The sequence below is a fragment of the Oratosquilla oratoria genome, chromosome 11, assembly GCF_046742065.1.
Source record: "Oratosquilla oratoria isolate Oo_2021 chromosome 11, ASM4674206v1, whole genome shotgun sequence".
Lineage (NCBI taxonomy): Eukaryota > Metazoa > Arthropoda > Malacostraca > Stomatopoda > Squillidae > Oratosquilla > Oratosquilla oratoria.
This window is the reverse complement of record NC_134787.1, coordinates 4,770,036-4,791,561: the sequence shown is the minus strand read 5'-3', so window position 1 is coordinate 4,791,561 and position 21,526 is coordinate 4,770,036. Positions and strand designations below refer to the sequence as shown.

The window sequence follows — 21,526 nt, the reverse complement described above, 5'->3', positions numbered from 1 at the left end:
TACAAGAAGTTCTTGACAGTAGGTAAGGAAGTCTTTAAGTTTCATGAATCTAGAGAAGGCTATGACAGGGTTGACAGGAAGCCATTGTGGGATATGTTGCAAATGCATGGAATAGAGAGGAAAGATGTTGAAGGCAGTCAAAAAGTTTTACATAAGTAGTAATACTTGTGTTGGGTAGGGAGTGAAGGGAATGAGTGGGGTGAGGCAAAGCTAGGGCTGTGCCAGGATTGTATAATGTCACCTTGGTTGTTCAATGTGTGCATGGATGGAATAGTACAGGAGGTGAATGTGAGGGTGATGGGTGTGGGTTTGGAAATGGAAAGTGAAAGTGGAAGGAAGTGAGAAGGCAGTTGCTGTAAGTGGATGACATTGTGCTTGTGGCTGAAACAGAGGAGGGACTTAGGCAGCTAGTGGCAGAGTTTGGGAGTGTATATAAGGAGAGAGTTGAAGGTATATGTGGGCAAAATTTAGGTGATGAGAAGTAGTTTGTGAGTGCTAGCAGCAAAGTCTGTTTTCTTTGGTAGTAGCAGTGTCACCATCTTTTTATTTCATGGCAGTGCCATCTGTTTTCTTTGGTAATTGCAAAGGAGCACATCACTTGCACATCTCTAGCAAAATATAATCTATCGTCCACCATATGTGATCATCTCATACATTTAAACAAACAAATATTCCCTCCATATAGAGCATTAAGTGGTGTCCATAGGTTTAAACTGCTCATTTACAAGAGTGTCTACTTATTTGTAGACTTCCATATTTTCTTAAATATATGTATCATAAAAGAAAATGGTTGAAATATTACGTCAGTACCAGCTTTGGAAAAGTGGTAGCACTACTTGTGATTGTATGGTTCAGGAGGAAGAGTGTGTTCGGTTATCTGTTGTTCGGTTTTAGGATGTCCTTCCATTGTAAGTCGCCATATTCAAAGTAAAAATTTTCATTGAAGTATAGCTCCTGCACATGTTGCAAGAGGTGACTCCAGTTAAGTCATAACAAGCTATCTAGGCCCTTTTCATCGATGGCTGGTTCAACCATGGCCTCCAAAGTTGCCATAGACATGATTAAGTAGTTTATTGGTGAAGGTGACATTGTTTCATGGTTGAAGAATGTAACCTTGGTAGCAAAGTTGCAGCAGATAACAGATTTGGCCAGTCTTGTTCCCTTATATTTAGGTGATGTGTTAGCATTGTATTTGGAATTGAGCAATGAAGGACAGTTAGATGCAGAAAGAATTCAAGAAAGATTAAAGATTGCCTTTGCTGATGATGCATTTGTTGCCTTTGAGAAATTAGTTCATATTAAATAGATGGGAGAACCTGTTGATGACTTTACGAGTAAGATTAGGTGGCTGGCTGGTTTAGTCAGGTTTTGTAGAAGTGGTTTGGAAAATGTGGCGCAGTTGACATTTATTTATGGCTTTCCAAACCATATCAGTGTTTCTTTGCAGCGAGTTTCAAATAAGCTGACAATTGCAACGAGTGAATTGACTGGTCACACTAGAATTTTGGTATCAAAATAGCAGTGGTGTTTCAGCTGTGACTGTTAGAAGGGATATTGATAAGGAATAAGGGGGCCTGATACTAGCCACTTCAAAAGGAAGTGTTTTCATTGTAGTGGCTCTCATATGATTAGAGATAGCAAAAAAACAGGAAGTGAGGTGCTTCAAGTGTAATAAATTGGGTCATGTTGCTAATTGCTGTCAACAGAACTTAGGGTGAATTTTTAGAAGCACACACCTAAATAGTATAGTGATAGAAAATATTAAATTTGTAAATCATAATACATCAATGTAACATGCATTTTTCTTGGCAGAAATCAGTAACAGAAAAAGTTGCTAATGAAACTTGAGAAAACAAGTAATAGGCTACTGTGCCTGTAGTCACCCTTGTGATGTGAAGGTGTATCATGATGCACTACCTATTGTCAATATTTTAATCAATAATACTCCTGCAAAGGTGCTTGTAGATATATGATGTTCAACAGTAGTTCATTCCATGTACAGGGTGGGGCAAATCAAATGCCCAAGTTTTGGACCCAGAAGCCTCTAGAGATTCCATGATTAGGATTGTGAAGTGTTGTGACCAATGTCGGTCAATCAATCCTGCTCCTGTAGTGCACAATGGAGGTGAACATAGTGTTGAGTTTAACTGGCAGTGCCTGGCTATTGATGTAACTCATTACAGGGAGTTTCTCTTCATATCCATGGTTGATTGTGGCCCAGGTCGTTTTGCAGCATGGAGAAAATTGAAGAGAGAAGATGCACAATGTATTACCACAGAATTGGACAAAATCTTTATGGAAAGAGGCCCAGTTGATGAGCTATTAATGGACAACAGTACAGCCTTTCGATCACATTGTTTAGGAAACATGTTGCATCAGTGAAAAATTGATAAGGCATTTAGAGCTGCTTACTGACCAGGAGGGAACAGAATAGTAGAGAGGCATCACAGGACCATTAAGGTTATTGCTGAGAGGGGAAGAATCTCTCCCATTGAGGCAGTATATTGGTATAACAATACATCTAGATCTGTACGAGTCGTTTGTGCCACAGCATTCTGTGTTCACCTATGGATGGAAATATTCTTTGGTAAACCCAAGAAGGGTGGATGAAAGACAAAAATGATAGCCTGTTGATTAAAATGGGAGAATCAGTTTGGACAAAGCCACCTGCCCTGCATTGTACCACTCATTGGGGCAGGAGAATTGTTACTCATGTGAACTCACAAAATTATATATTTGTTGATGGTGTGACGTAAATTGGATCCGAGGAATCATCAAATCAATTCGCCGGTAGAGGAAAGAGAACTTGTAGTTCAGAATTAAATATTACAATTGAAATGCACAAACAATTATCATAAATGCTTGTTGGGTCCTGTCTCCTACTCTACCAATTCATGTACAGTTCCAACTTAATTTATATCCTTGTTTTCCAGTTATCATACTCAGATTTCAGTTCAAGTATTGTTCCAACTTAGGCTTCTAAGTCATTCCAAGTATATATATGGAAAGCTGTATTTCTTCACATCCTTTAGACATGTAGTCTTCCTTAACCCCTTCATTACCGACTCGTCAACCTTACGTAAACAAATGTTTCAAACCGTCCCACGAATGGCTGGAGCCTTATGTTTGTAAACACAGACACTTGCCACCACGTGGGTAGAAATAACCCAGAAACCGAGGCCTTGAGAGCCCTCAATACACACAGCTTATAACTGTGACACGTGTGTGTCAAAGGGAGCACGGTCGGTTCCTGGCGGGTGCACTCAGCCGTGCCACGCAGGTGTCACAAAACACACATCCGGTACTCAAGGGGTTAATTTGTTCCTAGGCATGGCTTCTTAAAGGCAACCTATCCATAGTCAAGAAATCTCTTCTGTTAATGTTATCTATCCCTTTTAGTAACCTAAGTATATTGTAATCATATCACCTCCTTCTCTCTGATCTTTCAAAGTTGGCAGACACAGTGGTTTTAGTCTTTTCTTAAGGATTATCTGCAGGGCCCTCACATGGGGGGGGGGTATGCCCTGGTGCAGCACATTAAGGGGGGCAGCAATTCTAGTCTGGACATGCTGCCTACAAGGCTGAAAAAATAATGATAATAAAAAAGGTCAAAGGAGCCCCGAATATTTTATCATAATACAGTATATGATTTTTGCTATAGAATCAACAGAATATGAAATATTTTTCCCTTATCTTTTTTTACAATAGGGATATTAAATAACATTTTTAAAATCCGTTTAATTATTTCACAAGCCAATACCTATAATAGGCAGTAAGGAATGGTGGAAATGGAAGGTGATGATGGGGGAAGTTGGGGGGCATCACTAAGAACTTTGCCCTGGGGCGGCACTGAGGCATGTAAGGGCTCTGATTATCTGCCACTCTGGGGAGCAGTTTGATTGAAACCCTATGTATTCTCTCAATCTTGCTTATATCCTGCACTCTTGTGGAAATCATACCATTGACCCATATTCCAGTCTTGGATGGATAAGGGTTTTGATTATTTTTTCATCATCTCTTCATCAATATAATGAAAAACCACTTTAATCATCTGCAGCAGTCAGTACATCTCTCCCATAATCCTGCTGATATGTCTGTCAGGTGGCAGATTGTCTTTTATCAACACTCCCAAATATTTCTTTTCTTTTATATTTGTAATGGATTCACTTCCTAATGAATAATTTAAAGATGTTCTTTTGCAGATATTGCCAGTTTCCAATGCTTTGCATTTTTGTATGTTTGTATTTACCTAGTTGTATTATACAGAAAACATCATTCCTTATTTCCCCCTATGAAAGAAATAGAAGTAACAAAGAATGAAATAATGAAACACTTGAGTAATCTTGATGACAGAAAATCGCATGGACCAGATGAAATAGCAAATTGGATTATGAAAGAATGCAGGAATGAACTGGCAGACAAAATACATAGCATAATAAACAGTTTCTTGAAAGAAGGTAAAGTTCCAGAAGATTGGAAAAAAGCAAATATAGTACCTATATATAAAGGGGGAAATAAAGAAGACCCTACCAACTATAGAACGGTCTCTCTAACAACAATAGCAAAAATTTGTGAAAGAATTGTCAAAAGTAGATGAGTAAAGTATTTGGAAAAAAACAACGTGCTAAATCCAAGGCAATTTGGATTTAGACAAGGACGATCATGCGTCACCAATTTAATATGTTTCTATTCAAGGCTAATAGATATAATACAAGAAAGAGATGAATGGGCTGATTGTGCATTTCTAGACCTAAAAAAAAGCTTTTGACAAAGTACCACATAAGAAGTTGCTTAAGAAATTAGAAACTGAAGGAGGAAAACAGGGCAAACTGCTTAAATGGATGGAAGACTTTTTGCAAGAAAGAAAAATGAGAGTAGTGATAAGAGACAAACACTCAAAATGGGATGAAGTAATAAGTGGTGTTCCACAAGGAACACTTCTGGCCCCAATAATGTTTTCTATATATATTAATGATATGGATGGAGAAATTGAAAGTTATATGAGCTTCTTTACAGATGACGCAAAGCTATTAAAAAAAGTAAACATGGAAGAAGATTGTGGGTCACTACAGAGTGATCTAAATAAAGTATGGGAATGGAGTAGGAAGTGGGAGATGGAGTTCAACACTAAAAAGTGTAGTATAATGGAATTTGGAAAAAGCAAAAACAGAATAACAGGATCATATAAATTGGGAGAAGAAGGAATAAAAAAAGTTGAAAATGAGAAGGACCTGGGAGTCATTGTTATGAATAATATGTCACCTGAGAAACATATAAACAAGATTTTTGGAGAAACTTATAATTTAATAAGAACAATCAAAGTGGCATTTACATACCTGGATGAAGAAATGGTGAAGAAAATACTAATCACTCTGATAAGACCAAGATTGGAATATGCAGCAATGATGTGGTCACCAAATACAAAATAAAATGTATAAAAAAACTTGAAAGAATACAAAGAGCAATTACAAAATTGGCACCAACACTCTCAAAACTATCATATGAAGAGAGACTAGCAAAACTTGAGCTACAGACACTAGAACAAAGAAGAGAGAGAGGAGATTTGATAGCTATTTACAGAATCATGAAAGGCATAGAAATTATTGATAGAGAGGATCTAATAAAATGGGATGATAGAAATACAAGAGGACACGGAAAGAAAATCAAGAAAGACAGCTATAGAAGAGATATGAAAAAAAACAGCTTTCCTCATAGAGTAATAGACATTTGGAACAATTTAGATGAGAAAGTGGTGTGTGCAAAAACAATACATGAATTTAAAAATAGTTTAGATAAAATGAGATATGAAGACGGGACACCACGAGCATAGCTCCCCTTCCCGTAAAATACAACTAGGTAAATACAGGAAGGGAGCTATGCTTGTGGTGATCTGTCTTTGTATCTTTCAGCATCAAGTTTTTTCTTAAAATCTTGAATAGTGTTTGCACACACTGTTTCTTTATCTAAATTATTCCAGGTATCCTAGTTGTGTATTTACCTAGTTGTATTTTGCGGGAAAGGGAGCTATGCTCGTGTTGTCCCGCCATTGTATCTCGCAGTGTCTAGTTTGTTTTTAAACTCATGAATGGATTTTGCGCATACTATTTCATTATCCAGTTTGTTCCAAGTGTCCAAAACTCTATGTGGAAAACTGTTTTTCTTCAGTTCTCTTCTATAGCAATGTTTTTTTATTTTCTTACCATGTCCTCTTGTGTTTCTTTTGTCCCAGTTGAGTAAGTTCTCTCTATCAAGTATCTCTGTGCCTTTCATGATTCTGTAGATGGTCAATAGGTCACCTCTCTCTCTTCTTTGCTCCAGTGTCAGTAATTCCAGCTTAGCCAATCTCTCCTCGTATGATAGGTTTGCAAGTGCAGGTGCCATTTTTGTAGCTGCTCTTTGGATTCTTTCTATTTTCTTTATATTCTTTTTGGTACTGGGGGACCACAATGTCGCCGCATACTCTAATCTAGGCCTTATCAATGTAACCAATATTTTTTTTATCATGTCTTCGTCCAAGTATGTAAATGCCACTTTTATTGATCTTAGCAAGTTGTAAGTCTCCCCGACAATTTTGTTAATCTGTATATCATAGGACAAGTCGTTCGTGATAATTACACCCAAATCTTTTTCAGATCCTACTTTCTTTACTTCCTTGGTTCCAATTGTATATTTTCCTGATATTCTGTTTTTGCTTTTTCCAAACTCCATTATGCTACACTTCTTAGTATTAAAGTCCACTTCCCATTTCTGACTCCAGTTCCATACCCTATTTAGGTCTTCTTGCAGTGCTTCACAGTCCTCATCAGTTTCTATTTTCCTTAACAGTTTGGCGTCATCAGCAAAGAAGATCATGTAGCAGTTCATGTCCTCGTCCATGTCATTCATATAGATAGCAAACATTATTGGTGCCAGTACAGATCCTTGTGGTACTCCACTGATCACCTCTTTCCAATCTGAATAGTTTTCTCTGAACACTACTCTCATCTTTCTACCAGTCAGAAAGTCCTCCATCCATTTTAGTAGGTTTCCTTGTATTCCTCCTATGTGTTCCAGTTTTTTTTAGTAATTTTCTGTGTGGTACTTTGTCAAAGGCTTTTTGCAAGTCTAGGAATGCACAATCAGCCCATCCATTTCTTTCTTGCACTATGTCTATTAGTCTTGAGTAAAAGCATATTAAGTTTGTGGTGCATGATCTTCCTTGTCTGAACCCGAATTGTCTTGGGTTTAATATGTTGTTGTCTTCCAGATGTTTTACCCATCTATTCTTGATTATTTTCTCACAAATTTTGGCTATAGTGCTTGTTAGTGATACTGGCCTATAGTTGGTGGGTTCTTCCTTGTTTCCTCCTTTATATATTGGTACAATGTTAGCGTTTTTCCAGTCCTTGGGTATCTTTCCTTCTTTGAGTGAGCTGTTTATTAAGATGTGTATTTTGTCTGTTAGTTCTTCTTTGCACTCCTTTAGAATCCAATTTGCAATACCATCTGGGCCATGTGATTTTCTGACGTCCAGTCTTGATAGATGTTCTGATATTTCTTTTAGTGTGTGTGTGTGCTTGTATGTGCATAGGATTTGAGTGTAAGTACAGTACTGGTATATGAATATTTTTTATATTGTTAACATTTATTTCTTCTGCAAAGTCTTCTTTTTTTGTTTTTCTTTGGCAGGCATCCGTGAACTCTTCTTGGACAATGATTTCATTAATGGCCGCATGGGCAGGTTCTTCTTTGGTGTGGCTTCCATCAACGCATCCTCCAGCCGCCACAAGCGATCTGTCGTCAGTGATGCCACAGACTATGAGTTTGAGTGAGTGTTTACTCTCAGACCCCAGTTTAGTTTTAATGTACACTTAATTACAGGAACGATTTCAATTATTACAATGTTTCACAATGAAGCAGCTTGCAAGGACTCTTTGCATGCCTTATGTGTTTTGTACAGCAATTAACTTTACTGGATTTAGTGATGCCTTTTTTGGTTTAAATATTTTTTTCTTGTGCTGTAGTTATTTATCTTTATATGTACAGTGAGACCTCTCATTAATGGACATTAATTAGCTGTGTTTGTGGTATTTTCGCTGTGTTTTCGGTGTTTTTGGTGCTGTTGTTTAGTTCATGCAATTGCTATGCCACCCAAAAACCACTCCAAAACACCGAAAACACAGCGAAAACACCGCAAACACAGCTAATTAACGTCCGTTAATGAGAGCTCTCACTGTACCAAAAATGACCCAATGGTATACATGTCATCATCATAATGCAGTATCAGTGCACATCATATTGTTCAGCACAGATAATGGCAATTTCTTAGTTACATTCCATGAGGCATATTGTTGCAGCTATTTTGGATCCATCAGACCTTAAAAATCTTCATATTATTCCAAAATTCTTGAAAATATGCTTGAAACAACAGGTCTGGTATTTTATGAAAAGTATTTGCTGTGTTTCCAGGTGATCATATTTTGCTGAGATAAATCCCCCTCAATAATGAAAATGTTAATTACTTTAATGAAATGATGTACAGTACATATTTTTAGTGGCATATGATAGATGATTTTATTCAAGTGGGAGGGAACAGTCCCCTAACCTTGAGTGGCGTCTTGATTTATCAATGCCCCATTCAGGTCAGGGGGGACACTCCCTTTATTTGGCACTAACAATTTATTGCCATTTCAAAGGTTTAATGGGATTCAAAATCTTGTCTTCTGTTATATAACAGAATCCTTTGCTACTTGAATACAGGTAATATTGCAAGGAATTGATTTTAACAGTTTAAGAGAGGCAGAAAAAGTTAAATGTGTTTGAGATCAGATGTCTGAGAAGTGTTATAGAGGTTACAAGGTTGGATAGAGTGAGAAACAAGGAGGTGAGGAGGAGAGTGGGAGTGGAAAAGTAGATGGCAGAAAGGGCATGGTTTGGACACATGGAAAGAATGAGTGAAAAAAGATTAATAAAAGAGGTGGAGTGAGTGAACTTGAGGGGACAAACAAGGATGAGATGGATTGATAGGGTAAAAGAGGCATTGAGCATGAGGGGAATGTCTCTTGAGCAAGGAAGGGAGAATGCAGGAGATAGGGGTGAGTGAACAATGGCTGTGTATAGATGATGCTGTGATGCAAGGAAGGGAGGGGGTGGGGCATGTGGAAGAGGTAAGGAGTGGTTATGTATGAACGATATTTTGATGCAGCCCAAAGGGATTTCTCTCCATCTCTTTTTCTGCATGAGGGGACAGAGTAGGGGTGGGTCGACAATTAAATGAAGTGGCCTTGCTGTGGATGTGTTGTGTCCTGCTACATTGCTTCTGACCCAGGTCAGTGGGCAGGGTACAGGGATGACCCATCATCCATGAGGAGCTAAGAGGAGAAGGAAGAAAGGGTGGTGGATGGGAGTGGAATGGATGGGAGTGTGTAGTTGCCTTTTGACTTGGCTACCTCCCTAGTAAAAAGCTTTTGGTATATGTAGATAGATTTCTTTATCAAATAATCTCTAATAGCCAGTTCAATATGATAGGAACTTAACCCTGTAGCATTCAGGTACAAGCAATTAGAACTTAATAGTGTCACTATCTATGCCCCAGTGATTCATTAAACTCTTTAATGACATCAGTGCCATGCCACACTTTATAGTTTTGTTGTGAGAAGTTCATGACAGTTTCAACATAATTTTGAGGAGCAGAGTATTGGTCCCCAGCTTGAAAGTACTGTATAGATTTTGATGTGGCAAACTCATTGAGTTTATTTTACAATTGAGTTAACCTCTGAAGCCAAGAGATTACTTGAATTATCTTATTCTGGTAAATGCCAGAATATTTTATTCAGCTTTAGAGAAACTCATTTTCTTCAGAGTTAAAAACCATCTCAGTTAACCCTTTCAAAACAATGAATCACCAAAGATTTTATTGTGGCTAATGCCACACAATTTCATTCAGCTTTTAAGAAATCTTTAATCTTCATAAGATTAAAGATTGCCATTGTTCTCCACAGCCTTGCTAAAAATAAATACTATTCACACTGGAGCCCTTCCACCCTTAGCTGCATGATAAATGCATCTGATACTCCTCACAACAAAGTCTGTACAGTGTACCACTCTACAGAAGTGATCATTTCCACCTTTCAGAGAGAATCTTCCCGGAAATTACAGCTTTCGTGTCATCACTACTGGTTGCTACTACTTCAACCAAAAAACTAATGAATGGGACACCCAGGGCCTCAAGGTATGTACCTTGCCTCATACCTCTCAGCATATGTGTGTGTTTATATACCTAAGTGTACATAAATATACCAAAAGTCTCTTTCCTCCTTATAAAAGGGCTGGCTAAGTCAAAGTATTCATCCACCCTACACTGATCCAAAAACCTGTTCAATGTCTTTCTGATATTAGCTCTTTTTGGAGGAAGTATCATCCCTGTCTTCCACTATACTGTTTCGATCAGAAACAGAAGAGCAAGACACATCACATCCACAACTCCCTATGTAACCTATTTTTTTTTTCCTCTCCCTTCCTTTCTCAAAAGACATTCCTCTTAAATCCAGTGCTCCCCACACTCCATTCATCCATCTTATTCTTGGTATTCCCCTGAAGTTCCCTTCATTCACTTCTGCTTTCCACATTCTTTTTGCTACTCACTTCCCTACATGTCCAAACCATCTCAGCATTCTTTGATCCACTCTAACTGTCAGCTTTGTGCACTCTACTTAACCTCATTGGTCATTCTATCCATCCCTGTAATCTCTACCATACTTCCTCACTTTATCTCAGATGAAAGACTTCCTGATTGGGAGGAAAATGAGAGTTGTAATTAGAGAAAAATTCTCCATCTGGGAAGAAGTAAAAAGCAGTGTCCCGCAAGGATCAGTACTGGCCCCGATCATGTTCGCCGTATACATTAATGACATGAATGAAGGCGTGGAGTGCTATATGAATTTTTTTGCAGATGATGCAAAATTACTTAACCTCTTCACTCTGGGGCACATCGCACGTCTGGCAGCATTAGCTGCCCGATGTGTGATGTTGCATCATAATAATCGCATTACGAAAAATAAAGTCTGCCCAATCGTTCGTTCTCTTTCATCCGTGAATTTTGATAACCATAGAAAATATAATGAAGCCAGTTTAGAGAGAATGAAGGTTACGTAGGTACGACTACAATAAATATAATCGAGATGCCGACGTCGGCATCATTGTGTACCCACTTGTTCCTCATGCCGCCTACATAAGCGTCACCGTATGGAAGTGGTTAAGAAGGTAAAAACGAAAGAGGACTGCAACAAGATCTGGACACGATATGGAATTGGACTCAAAAGTGGGAAGTAAAATTTAATGTAAAGAAATGCAGTATAATGGAATTTGGAAAGAGTAAAAACAGAATATCAAAAGATTACAGAATTGGAGAAGAAAAAAGAAAAAAAGCAAACTCTGAAAAAGATCTTGGAGTGATGATTGGAAAGGACATGAAACCAGATAAGCATATGAATAAAATATTCGGAGAAACCTACAACTTATTGAGGTCAATCAAAGTGGCATTTGCTTTTATGGATGAAGAAATGCTAAAGAAAATACTAACTACACTAATAAGACCAAAACTTGAGTACGCAGCATCACTTTGGACAGCCAGTACCAAAAAGAATATTAAGAAACTAGAAAGATTACAAAGAGCAACAACCAAACTAGCACCGACTCTCGCCGAACTAACATATGAGCAAAGACTATCCAAATTGAACCTACCAACTCTGGAACAAAGAAGAGAAAGAGGAGATTTGCTGACTATCTACAGAATAATGAAAGGAATGGAAGTTTTAGACAGGAACGACCTGTTTCTGGGACAACGGTAAAACGAGAGGACACGGAAAAAACTGAAAAAAGGTAGTTATAGAAAAAACTTGAAAAGGAACAGTTTCCCACACAGAGCGATAAATACATGGAACAAATTAGACAACAAAACAGTATGTGCAAACACTATACAAGATTTTAAGATAAAACTTGATGCAGAGAGATACAAAGACGGGTCACCATGAGCATAGCTCCCCTCCCGTATATTACTACTAGGTAAATACATGTAATTTGGCCACTTCATTTAATCAATGACCCTCCATCTCCGTCCCCTCCTGCAGAAAAAGAAATGGAGAAAAATACCTTGGGCTGCATCAAAATATCATAGCCAAGTCATAGAGTGTGAAAATAAAGATTAAAACTATAATAAGATGCCTGTGCTATTTGTCATATGCTTATCTAAATTATTTAAACTAAACAGTGTGTGTGATGAGACCACATTATTAGGTAATTTATTCCACCAATTTACCGTTCTGTTACTAAAGAAATGTTGGCTTGCTCTAGATCTCTTAATTTTGTAGCTATGATCCCTTGTCCTATCATTTTCTAATGCAAAAAAAGAAATATCTTCAAAATTGAGATTATGTATCCCTTTAAGTATTTTGAAAACTAGAATAAGATTGCCATGCAATCTCTTGGTAGGCCTACACATTCATTCACATCCAGATTATAAAGGTATAGAAAGATTTCCATTTCTTCTTAGTGTTAGAAGTGTTTATGAATTCCTCTCAGTTGGCTTTTTCAAAGGAGTTCTTAAACCTGAAAAGTTTGTCTTCTCTGTACAACTCATTCCCTGACTAGTAAACCCCCACCTTCCAGCTATAACTCAAGAGTTGAATGGTCACTTTTTCCTAGAGAGCAAGGATAGATTAGGGAGCCAACAATGTCTGGTACCTTGGTTTCATAGAATTAAAATGTTTCTTTTCAACCTCACACTGTATACAACTTTTTCATCAATGCATACTTCTTTTGTTTTGAAAGAAGTAAAGATTTGTTCTTTCTTTTCTTTTTCTTTTAGTCCTCTTCACACATCCTGCAACCACTACTTAATGCTCTAATAATATTCCTTTGAACATAACAGTTCCCTTCTGCAAACAAAATAGTTAATTGTTCCCAAGATAGTAAACTTATTCAATTTGGAATGCGTGTATTTGCCTAATTGTATGATACAGGATTGGAGCTATTTTCATGTGGTCCCATCTTGAGATCTCTCTGTATTAAATTTTGCCTTTAAAGTCATTTATGCTGTTGGCATGGTTTGTTTCTTCTGATTTATTCCACAAATTGATGCATTTATATTGAAAGCTACACTTCCCAACATCTAAGCAACTGCTCTTTTCTATATATATATACAATCATGTCTCAGTGTTCTTTCATTTTGTACTAATAGATTTTTTCTGTCCATTTTTTCTGTTTCTCGTTTCTAGATTTCACTATCATGTCACCTCTCTTTGCTTCTACAATGTGGTTTGTCTCAGTTTCTTCCAGTAGGTCTTATCAGCTAGGCTTGGGATTATTGTGGTTGCCTCCCATTACATTCTTCCTATTTTTCTTAGATCATTCTTTTTATGTGATGACCACTCCACTGCTACATACTCCAGTCTGGTGCAGATCAGATTTTTACATTCTTTTTCCATCATCTCCTCATCTGTGTAATGAAATACCACTCTTATTATCAACAATTTGTATGTCTAATATATTATTGTATTTATATGATTTTTTGGTGACAGATAATCTTTGAATAAATTCCCTGATACATCTCTGAAATACTTTCCTCCCACTCACTGCTTTCTGCAGGTTCTCTCTGCAAACTCTAACCACACAGTGTGCTGGTCCCCTCGGTTGGGGTCTTTTGCTGCTGGGTATGCACACACACCTAACAACATCACCTTTGACTACTACCATGCTCCTCAGTCATACAATGACTATGCTACACTCTACTCCACTGTGGCCATCACACTAGCTGTCTCTGTGATCTTGCTTGTGTGGGCTCGCTTCAAGGACCGAAAGGATATTGAGAAGGTAAGAAGAGGTTGGAATTGCCAACCTCTATTTGCTTCTTACCCTATTTTCCTCTCCATTTACTCAGATGTGCAATCTTATGTATATATAAGAGGGCTACAGTTGATAGCCGAAATATAGGATTTTTCTTTATTCGAAGTTTATTCTTTCTCCAACTGTGGGTTCCTGTGTGTAATATATATATATATATATATATATATTATATATATATATATATATATATATATATATATATATATATATATATATATATATGTATATATATATAAAGTGGCAAAAAGATTATTTTCTTAGTTATGTGTTGCAGAGCCACCACATACAGATATCCATCACTGGTCATGATGTACACTTAGTACATATATAAATATGAATATAAACATATACTACCTCTATTTGCTCCAAACTTTGTTTTTCTTAACTGTCCTAAGTTTATCTGGCTAATTATAACACTAATTTCCTTTTGTTCCACTAGAGGGGTGCAACTCCCCTGCCAGATAATCTACCCGAGGATAAGTATCTCTATGAGATTGTTGTCTTTACTGGCAGTGCAAGTGAAGCTTCGTGTCAGTCCAACATTGAGGTAAGTCAGGCTTATTTTTCACCACTACAGTAGCCTTCTCACTTGGAAAGTGTCAACACTCACTAAGTTTTTTTTCCATTGAGTCACATTTCCCATGACTTGATGCATGCCCAAAGTATCATGGGACACAGTATCACATAAAATGTAACTGGCCTTAATTAGTAATCCTGCATGGTCTCTTTGAGAGTATATTGAATCTAAGAACTCTTACTGGATCTTGATTCTTCATGTTTTCACTACTTTGCATTTTTTTTTGGCACTGAAGTTCATTTCCTACATTTCAGGAATATATGTTGTAATATCTTGTTACAATTTACAGCCTCTCTCATCTTCTCATGACCTTTGCTTTGTCTACAGACATGTGAGTGAATGTGTGAACCAAAGAATCATATAAAGTTTACTAACTCACTGATCCCTTCTTTTCAGTTTATCTTAAGTGGGGAAGAAGATGAGACAGAGATTCGCATCCTGGCAGACTATGAGCGAGAAGTCTTTGCTCGTCATGGTGTTGACACTTTTGTTATGGCTGTGCCCAGGTTTGTAAGAACCATTGGTTTATGAGTTTATTAAATGTTGCTTCCTTTATTTCAGGATTTTTTCTTGTTGAGAAGCATCAGACAGAAAAAATTCTAAGACTGAGAGTCTTTTGTAAGAGCATGATCATCATTTCCTATGTAAAATTGTTGTTTTTCTGAATGTGGTAAGTATGAATCTCTAGGAAAATGGAAGAACAACCAATCAATCAATCCATCCACTGTCACAGACATCTCTTTTAGGAAACCCAAGGCTCCCAAGTAACTGGCAACAGCCATTGGATTGGCCTATAAGTCACTCAAGTAAGAAATACAGTGTTATATGAGTATGGCTAATGTAGGGCAGTGTAAGACGAGGTGTTTGCTGTCTTCTGTGTGATGCTGACATATGGTGCAGTTTGTTTCTGTGGTCAGGCATAACCTCGTTGGTATTGTCTTAGTGCTGGATGGTAACATGAATGCAGTCATGTTAACATGGTCCGTGGTTCTCATGGGAGAAATTCTTCTGTACATAAGGAGAGATGAGTAAAGAGAATGTGGAATGCAGAAGTGGATGGAATGAGTTTATGAGTAAGACTGAAAATGAGATAGATAGATGGGGTAAAGGAGGTTTTGAATATATGTGAATTATCTGTTGATCTAGGAAGAGAGAATGTAAAAGAAAGTAAATGGAGAGATTTTTAATTGATGAAGGGATGATGTGGTCTGAAGGAGTGTTTTTATCTGCATCATAATTAATTTTGAATGGAAGGGGAGTGGGAGTTACCCTGTGGTGAAACAGTATGGGTAAATTAGCTTTGCCTGTCAGGCTCTGCTGTGGAAGAGCTGTGCTTTGTTGTATTACTTTTTATATAAAACACGTGGTGAGGGACATGCTGAGATAGGAGAGGTGATTAAATTGATTCTATTTGTTTATAATATGCATGTGTGCTTTGACTTAGCTATCTCCCTTATGTACCTTATCTCCCTTGTGTATGGTTATATCGCCAGCCATGGCCACATTGTACAGCTGTAGTGATATAAAATCTTATTTCATGTCTACAGTTAAACTATTCCTTGCATATAGATTTATCATTAAAAGGTCTTGGTGAAAGGCTCATTAATTTACAATGTTGAGTACCAGTATGATTCAAAGGGAGATTGTGACCTGGATGCAGATCTCTTTCCTGGTTAAGTAGTGTGAGTGATATAAGTTTTAATCAGTCAGTTGTTAGGGACTTGGTAACATCCTTATAGACTAGAGTGATGTATCTTTCTTTTATGGTTAGAGACCAATCCATTGAAAGAAAAATGCTAGTCACTTTTAATTTCTGCTGTCCTACTTTTCTTTTATAATCTTTTAATATTTCCTTTACCACATCTGTGATGTTATTTCTTAAGGGTGGTAGTATCTTTAAAGGAAAGAGATGCTGGTTACTGCAGTGAAGTACTTTGTTACTCTATGAAGAGATTTTGTGAAACTGGAGTTAGTGTATGGTAATATAGTATGCTGTGTGATGGTTGTATCTAGGTCAATGTATGTCTGTTGATAGGCCAGTTCATTGTTGATACTGTTTTAGTGTGAGGTGGGGATCTGAACATGTGCATGCCAGTGCAATTCTAGTTTGCTTTTCCTCCTTCTCAAGTGAGAAATGAGTTGAAGAGAAGAACAGGGGTGGAAAGGGAGTTGGGAGATAGGGTTGATGAAAGAGTATTAAGATGATTTGGACACATGGAAAGAATGAGTGAAGAAAGATTAGTAAGAAAGGTGTGGAAGGCAGAGGTAGAAGAAGTGAATATGAAGGGGTGACCAAGGATGAAATGGATGGATGGGGTAAAAGGGGCATTGGGAAAGAAGGGAATGTCTGTTGAGGAAGGAAGGTAGAAGACAAAAGATAGGGGAGAATGGAGAATGGTTGTATATAGATAATGCTGTGATGCATGAAAGGGAGTGGGTGAGGGATGGGGGGATGGAGAGAAGGGGTCACTGATTTAATGAAGCAGCCTTGCTGTGGATGTGCTGTGTCTTGTTACACTGCTTCTGACTCAGGGCAGTGGACAAGATGCAAGGATGACCAACCATCCAGGAGGAGCTAAGATAAGAGAGAGGGAGGGGGATGGGAGTGGAATATGTGGGGATGGAATGGATGGGAGTAGATTTTATGCCTTTGTTTTCTGGTTACCTCCCTTGTTAGGGGGAAAGATCATTTGGTATATGTATGCATTTTTTTCTCTCATACTTTTCTTTTTATTCCATCTCCTGTTTTCTTCTTCTTAAGGAATTCATAGGGCTCATCTTGTATAGGAAGTGAGGAAAACTTGCCCTATGAAAAACATAGAAAATAATTTTGTTTCCCTGATATATATTGATGTTACCCAATACATTGCAAGACTGGGTTTCTTCGTGGACTTCCATCAAAGGCATCCATCAGAGGCATTTCTTTCCAACCCTCAAAAACAATTATTTTTACCTTAATAACACTCTTAAGCCTCAAATAACAAGTGGCATTTATGGCCTTCCTACAGGCCACTCGGCTCCCTCTATTACCTGCGACTGTGGCACGACAACTCAGGTCCAGGTATCTACTCTTCATGGCAGGTAGCTTTTGTCTCTGTGAGAGACCTTCAGACAGGGGTTGAGACATCATTCATTGCCAATCGTTGGATTGCTATTGACCGGGATGACCAGCAGGTAAGAGTATCTAAACTAATTCTTACACATTTCCTATCCTAACACAGGCTCTAGAAGGAAGGGTAGTGAGTGGTGGGATGAGGAAGCAAAGAAGGGTGTAGAAGAGAAGAAGCAGGCTTTCATAGATTGGTTACAAATTAGGACGAGGGAATCATGTGAGAGGTACAAAGTAAAGAGAAGAGAAGTAAAGCATAAGATAAAGGAGGCAAAGATAAGATTATCTAAACTAGTTCTTACACATTTCCAATCCTAACACAGGCTGTAGAAGGAAGGATAGTGAGTGGTGGGATAAGGAAACAAAGAAGGGTATAGAAGAGAAGAAGCAGGCCTTCATAGATTGGTTACAAATTAGGATGAGGGAATCATATGAGAGGAACAAAGTAAAGAGAAAAGAAGTAAAGCATAAGATAAAGGAGGCAAAGAGGAGGGCAGATGTGAAATGGCATAAAAGTATGACAGAAAGTTTTGAAAATAATAAAAAAAAATATTTTGGAAAGAAATTAAGAGAGGAAGAGGAGGCAAATCAAGTAGAGAAGAAAAGGTAAATGGTGCAGATGGAGAGATGATAATGGAAGAGAAGGCAGTGAGAGGAAGGTGGGCAGAGTATTTTAGGGAGTTGCTAAATGTGAAGGAGGACAGGGAGGGAAAGGTAGTTGCAGTGGGAAGCGTTAAGGAAATGACTGGGATGAGTGTGGAAAATGGAGGAGAAATAAGGAAAGATAAAGTGAAGGCAGCTGTTAAAATGATGAGCATAGGTAAGGCACCTGGGTTGAATGGATGCCTTGCAGAACACCTGAAAAAAGTAGGTAGAGTGATGGTGGACTGGCTGGTGAGGTTATTTAATGTTTGTTTAAGAAAGGGTAGAGTGCTGGAGGAGTCCCTGAATAGTTCCACTTTACAAGGGAAAGGGGGACAAGTGTGAATGTATTAGTTTCAGAAGGATCAGCTTGTTAAATGTACTTGGGAAGACTTATGGGAGGGTCTTGATTGAGAGGATTAGGAGAGGAACAAAGGGACTAATTGGTGAGGAAGAGTGTGGGTGTAGGACAGGTAGTGGCTGCTTAGATCAGATTTTTGTGGTAAGACAGATATGTGAGAAAGCTATAGGAAAAGGTAAGGATGTATTTTGGGGTTTTATGGAACTGGAAAAGGCTTATGACGGGGTAGACAGGAAGGCACTGTGGGAGGTTTTGCAGATATATGGGATAGGAAGAAAGCTGTTAAGAGCAGTCAAGAGTAGTGGAGCTTGTGTTAGGATTAGAAATGGAGAGAATGAGTGGTTGGAGGTAAAGGTGGGACTTCATCAGGGATGTGTTATGTCACCCTGGCTGTTCAATTTATACATGGATGGGATGGTGCAAGAGGTGAATGCAAGGGTGGTGGGTCAGGGATTGGAGATGGTTAAAGAAAATGGAGAAAAGTGGGAGATAAGCCAGTTGTTTGCTGATGACACTGTGCTTGTAGCAGGATCAGAGGAGGGATTAAGGAAGTTAGTGACAGAGTTTGGGAGAGTGTGCGATAGAAGGAAGTTGAAGATAGATGTGCGTAAAAATAAGATGATGAGATGTACAAGGGGAGAAAGTGGCAGCAGATTGGAAGTGAGTATTAAGGGAGAGAGACTAGAGGAAGTGGATAGTTTTAGATACTTTGGTGTGAATGTGGTAGGAAAGGGAGAAGTGAGGGTGGAGGTAGAATGTAGATTGAGAGAAGCAAGTAAATGCCTTGGGGGATTAAAAAGTGTAATGATAAATAGACATTTGGGGATGGATTCTATAAGGAGATTGTATGAATGAGTGATTGTGCCAACAGCACTGTATGGGGCAGCAACATGGAACATAAGAGAGAAGGAGTTTGAATGTATTTATCTAGTTGTATTTTACGGGACAAGAGCTATGCTCGTAGTGACCCATTTTTGTGTCTCTCCACATCCAGTTTATTCTTAAAATCTTGTATAGTTTTGGCACTGACTATTTCTCCATTTAGTTTGTTCCAGACATCAATGACTCTATGTGGGAAGCTATTCTTTTTCAAATCTCTTCTGTAACTGTTCTTCTTTAGCTTCTTTTTGTGTCCTCTTGTTTCTCTTCTGTCCCATTTTAATAAGTCATCTCTATCAAGAACTTCCATCCCTTTCATAATTCTGTAAATGGTCAACAAATCACCTCTTTCTCTTCTCTGTTCCAGTGTTGATAGATATAATTTCTCCAATCTTTGTTTGTAAATCAAATTTGATAGTGTAGGTGCCATTTTTGTCACTGCTCTATGAATTCTTTCAATTTTTTTTTTAAATGCTAGGTGCCCATAGTGTTGTAGCATACTCTAGTTTAGATCTTATTAGTGCAACCACTATTTTCTTTACCATTTCTTCATGTAGTCAAAGGCCACTTTCATTGATCTTAATAAGTTAAAAGTCTCTCCAAATAATTTATTGACATGTTTACCAGGTGTCAAGTCACTTGAGATAATCACTCCCAGGTCCCTTTCTGAATTGGCTTTTTTGATTTCCTTGTTTCCAATTTTATATTGACCTGATACTCTATTTTTGCCTTTTCCAAATTCCATTATACTACATTTCTTAATATTAAAGTTCATTTCACATCTCTGACTCCATTCCCATATTTTGTCTAGGTCTTCTTGTAGTGATCTGTAATCTTCTGTGCTTACTCTCATGAGTAATTTGGCATCATCAGCAAAGAAGTTCATGTAACACTTCACTCCCTCATCCATATCATTTATATATATGGCAGACATTAAAGGAGCCAATACAGAGCCTTGCGGGACACCACTTATCACATCTTTCCAGTTCAAATTTTTGTTCCTAAGTACCACTTTCATTTTTCTCCCAATTAAGAAATCCTTCATCCTTTCCAGTAGCTTACCTTGTATTCCTCCTATTATTTCAATTTTTCTTTTTAACTTTTTATGTGGTACTTTGCCAAAAGCCTTCTACAAGTCCAAGCAGGTGCAATCTGCCCAGCCATCTCTAATATTATCTCAATTAATCTCGAGTAAAAGCATATTAAATTTGTGGTACACAATCTTCCACTTCTAAAGCCAAATTGTCTAGGGTTTGATATTGTATTTTCTTCCAAGTGTTTGATCCATTTGTTTCTGATAACTTTTTCACATATTTTTTGCTACTGTGCTTGTAAGGGATACCAGTCTGAAGTTTGTAGGATCTTCTTTGTTTCCTTCTTTATATATTGGTACTATGTTTGCATCTTTCCAGTCTTGTGGTAACTTTTCCTCTTTGAGTGAAAAGTCTATTATCTTGTATAATTTGTCCGTCAGTTTGTCTATACACTCTTTCAGTATCCAATTTGCAATTCCATCCAGTCCATGTGATTTCCTAACATCTAGGTTTTTTATTTGGTCTCTTATTTGTTTCTATGTTACCTTTATTTATTTCATTTTAAGGGATCTTTCTCGTTGTCCATCTTCCCAAATTTGTGAGCTCTCAATTGTAAAAACAGACCTAAAATGTCTGATCATAACTTCTGCCATTTCTGTGTCGTCTATATATTCTTTATCTCCTTCACGCAGTTTTACAATTTCGTGTTTATCCTTTAATTTATCATTTACATAACTGTAAAAGAATTTAGGTTGATCCTTTCATTTGTCTATAATATCTTTTTCATAGTTTCTTTTTTCTTTCCTGCATATATTCACATATTCGTTCCTAAGTTTTATATATGTTTGCCATTTGGATGTTTTTTGTCACTTTTCTATTTTTTCCAGGCTTTGTCTCTTCTGTCTTTGGCCTCACTGCACCTTTTGTTATACCAAGACTTTATATAAATCTCTTTTTGCTTCTTATTTGGTACATATTTATCAATTCCTTCCTTGTACTTTTCTTTGAATATGTTCCATTTGTCTTCCATCTTTGTTTCCTCT

At 37.6% G+C, this 21,526-nt stretch overlaps 1 protein-coding gene across 1 annotated transcript in view; it reads left to right on the top strand.

Annotated features, from left to right (window-relative positions):
• The window catches only part of LOC143029932 (polycystin-1-like protein 2), a 183,232-nt gene that overhangs the window by 101,179 nt on the left and 60,527 nt on the right, over positions 1–21,526 (top strand). The window contains exons 19-24 of the mRNA XM_076193143.1: positions 7,669–7,807; positions 10,114–10,210; positions 13,624–13,848; positions 14,321–14,428; positions 14,855–14,964; positions 17,467–17,632. Of these exons, the coding sequence (XP_076049258.1) occupies positions 7,669–7,807; positions 10,114–10,210; positions 13,624–13,848; positions 14,321–14,428; positions 14,855–14,964; positions 17,467–17,632 (845 nt within the window). The remainder of the gene's footprint in view (positions 1–7,668; positions 7,808–10,113; positions 10,211–13,623; positions 13,849–14,320; positions 14,429–14,854; positions 14,965–17,466; positions 17,633–21,526) is intronic.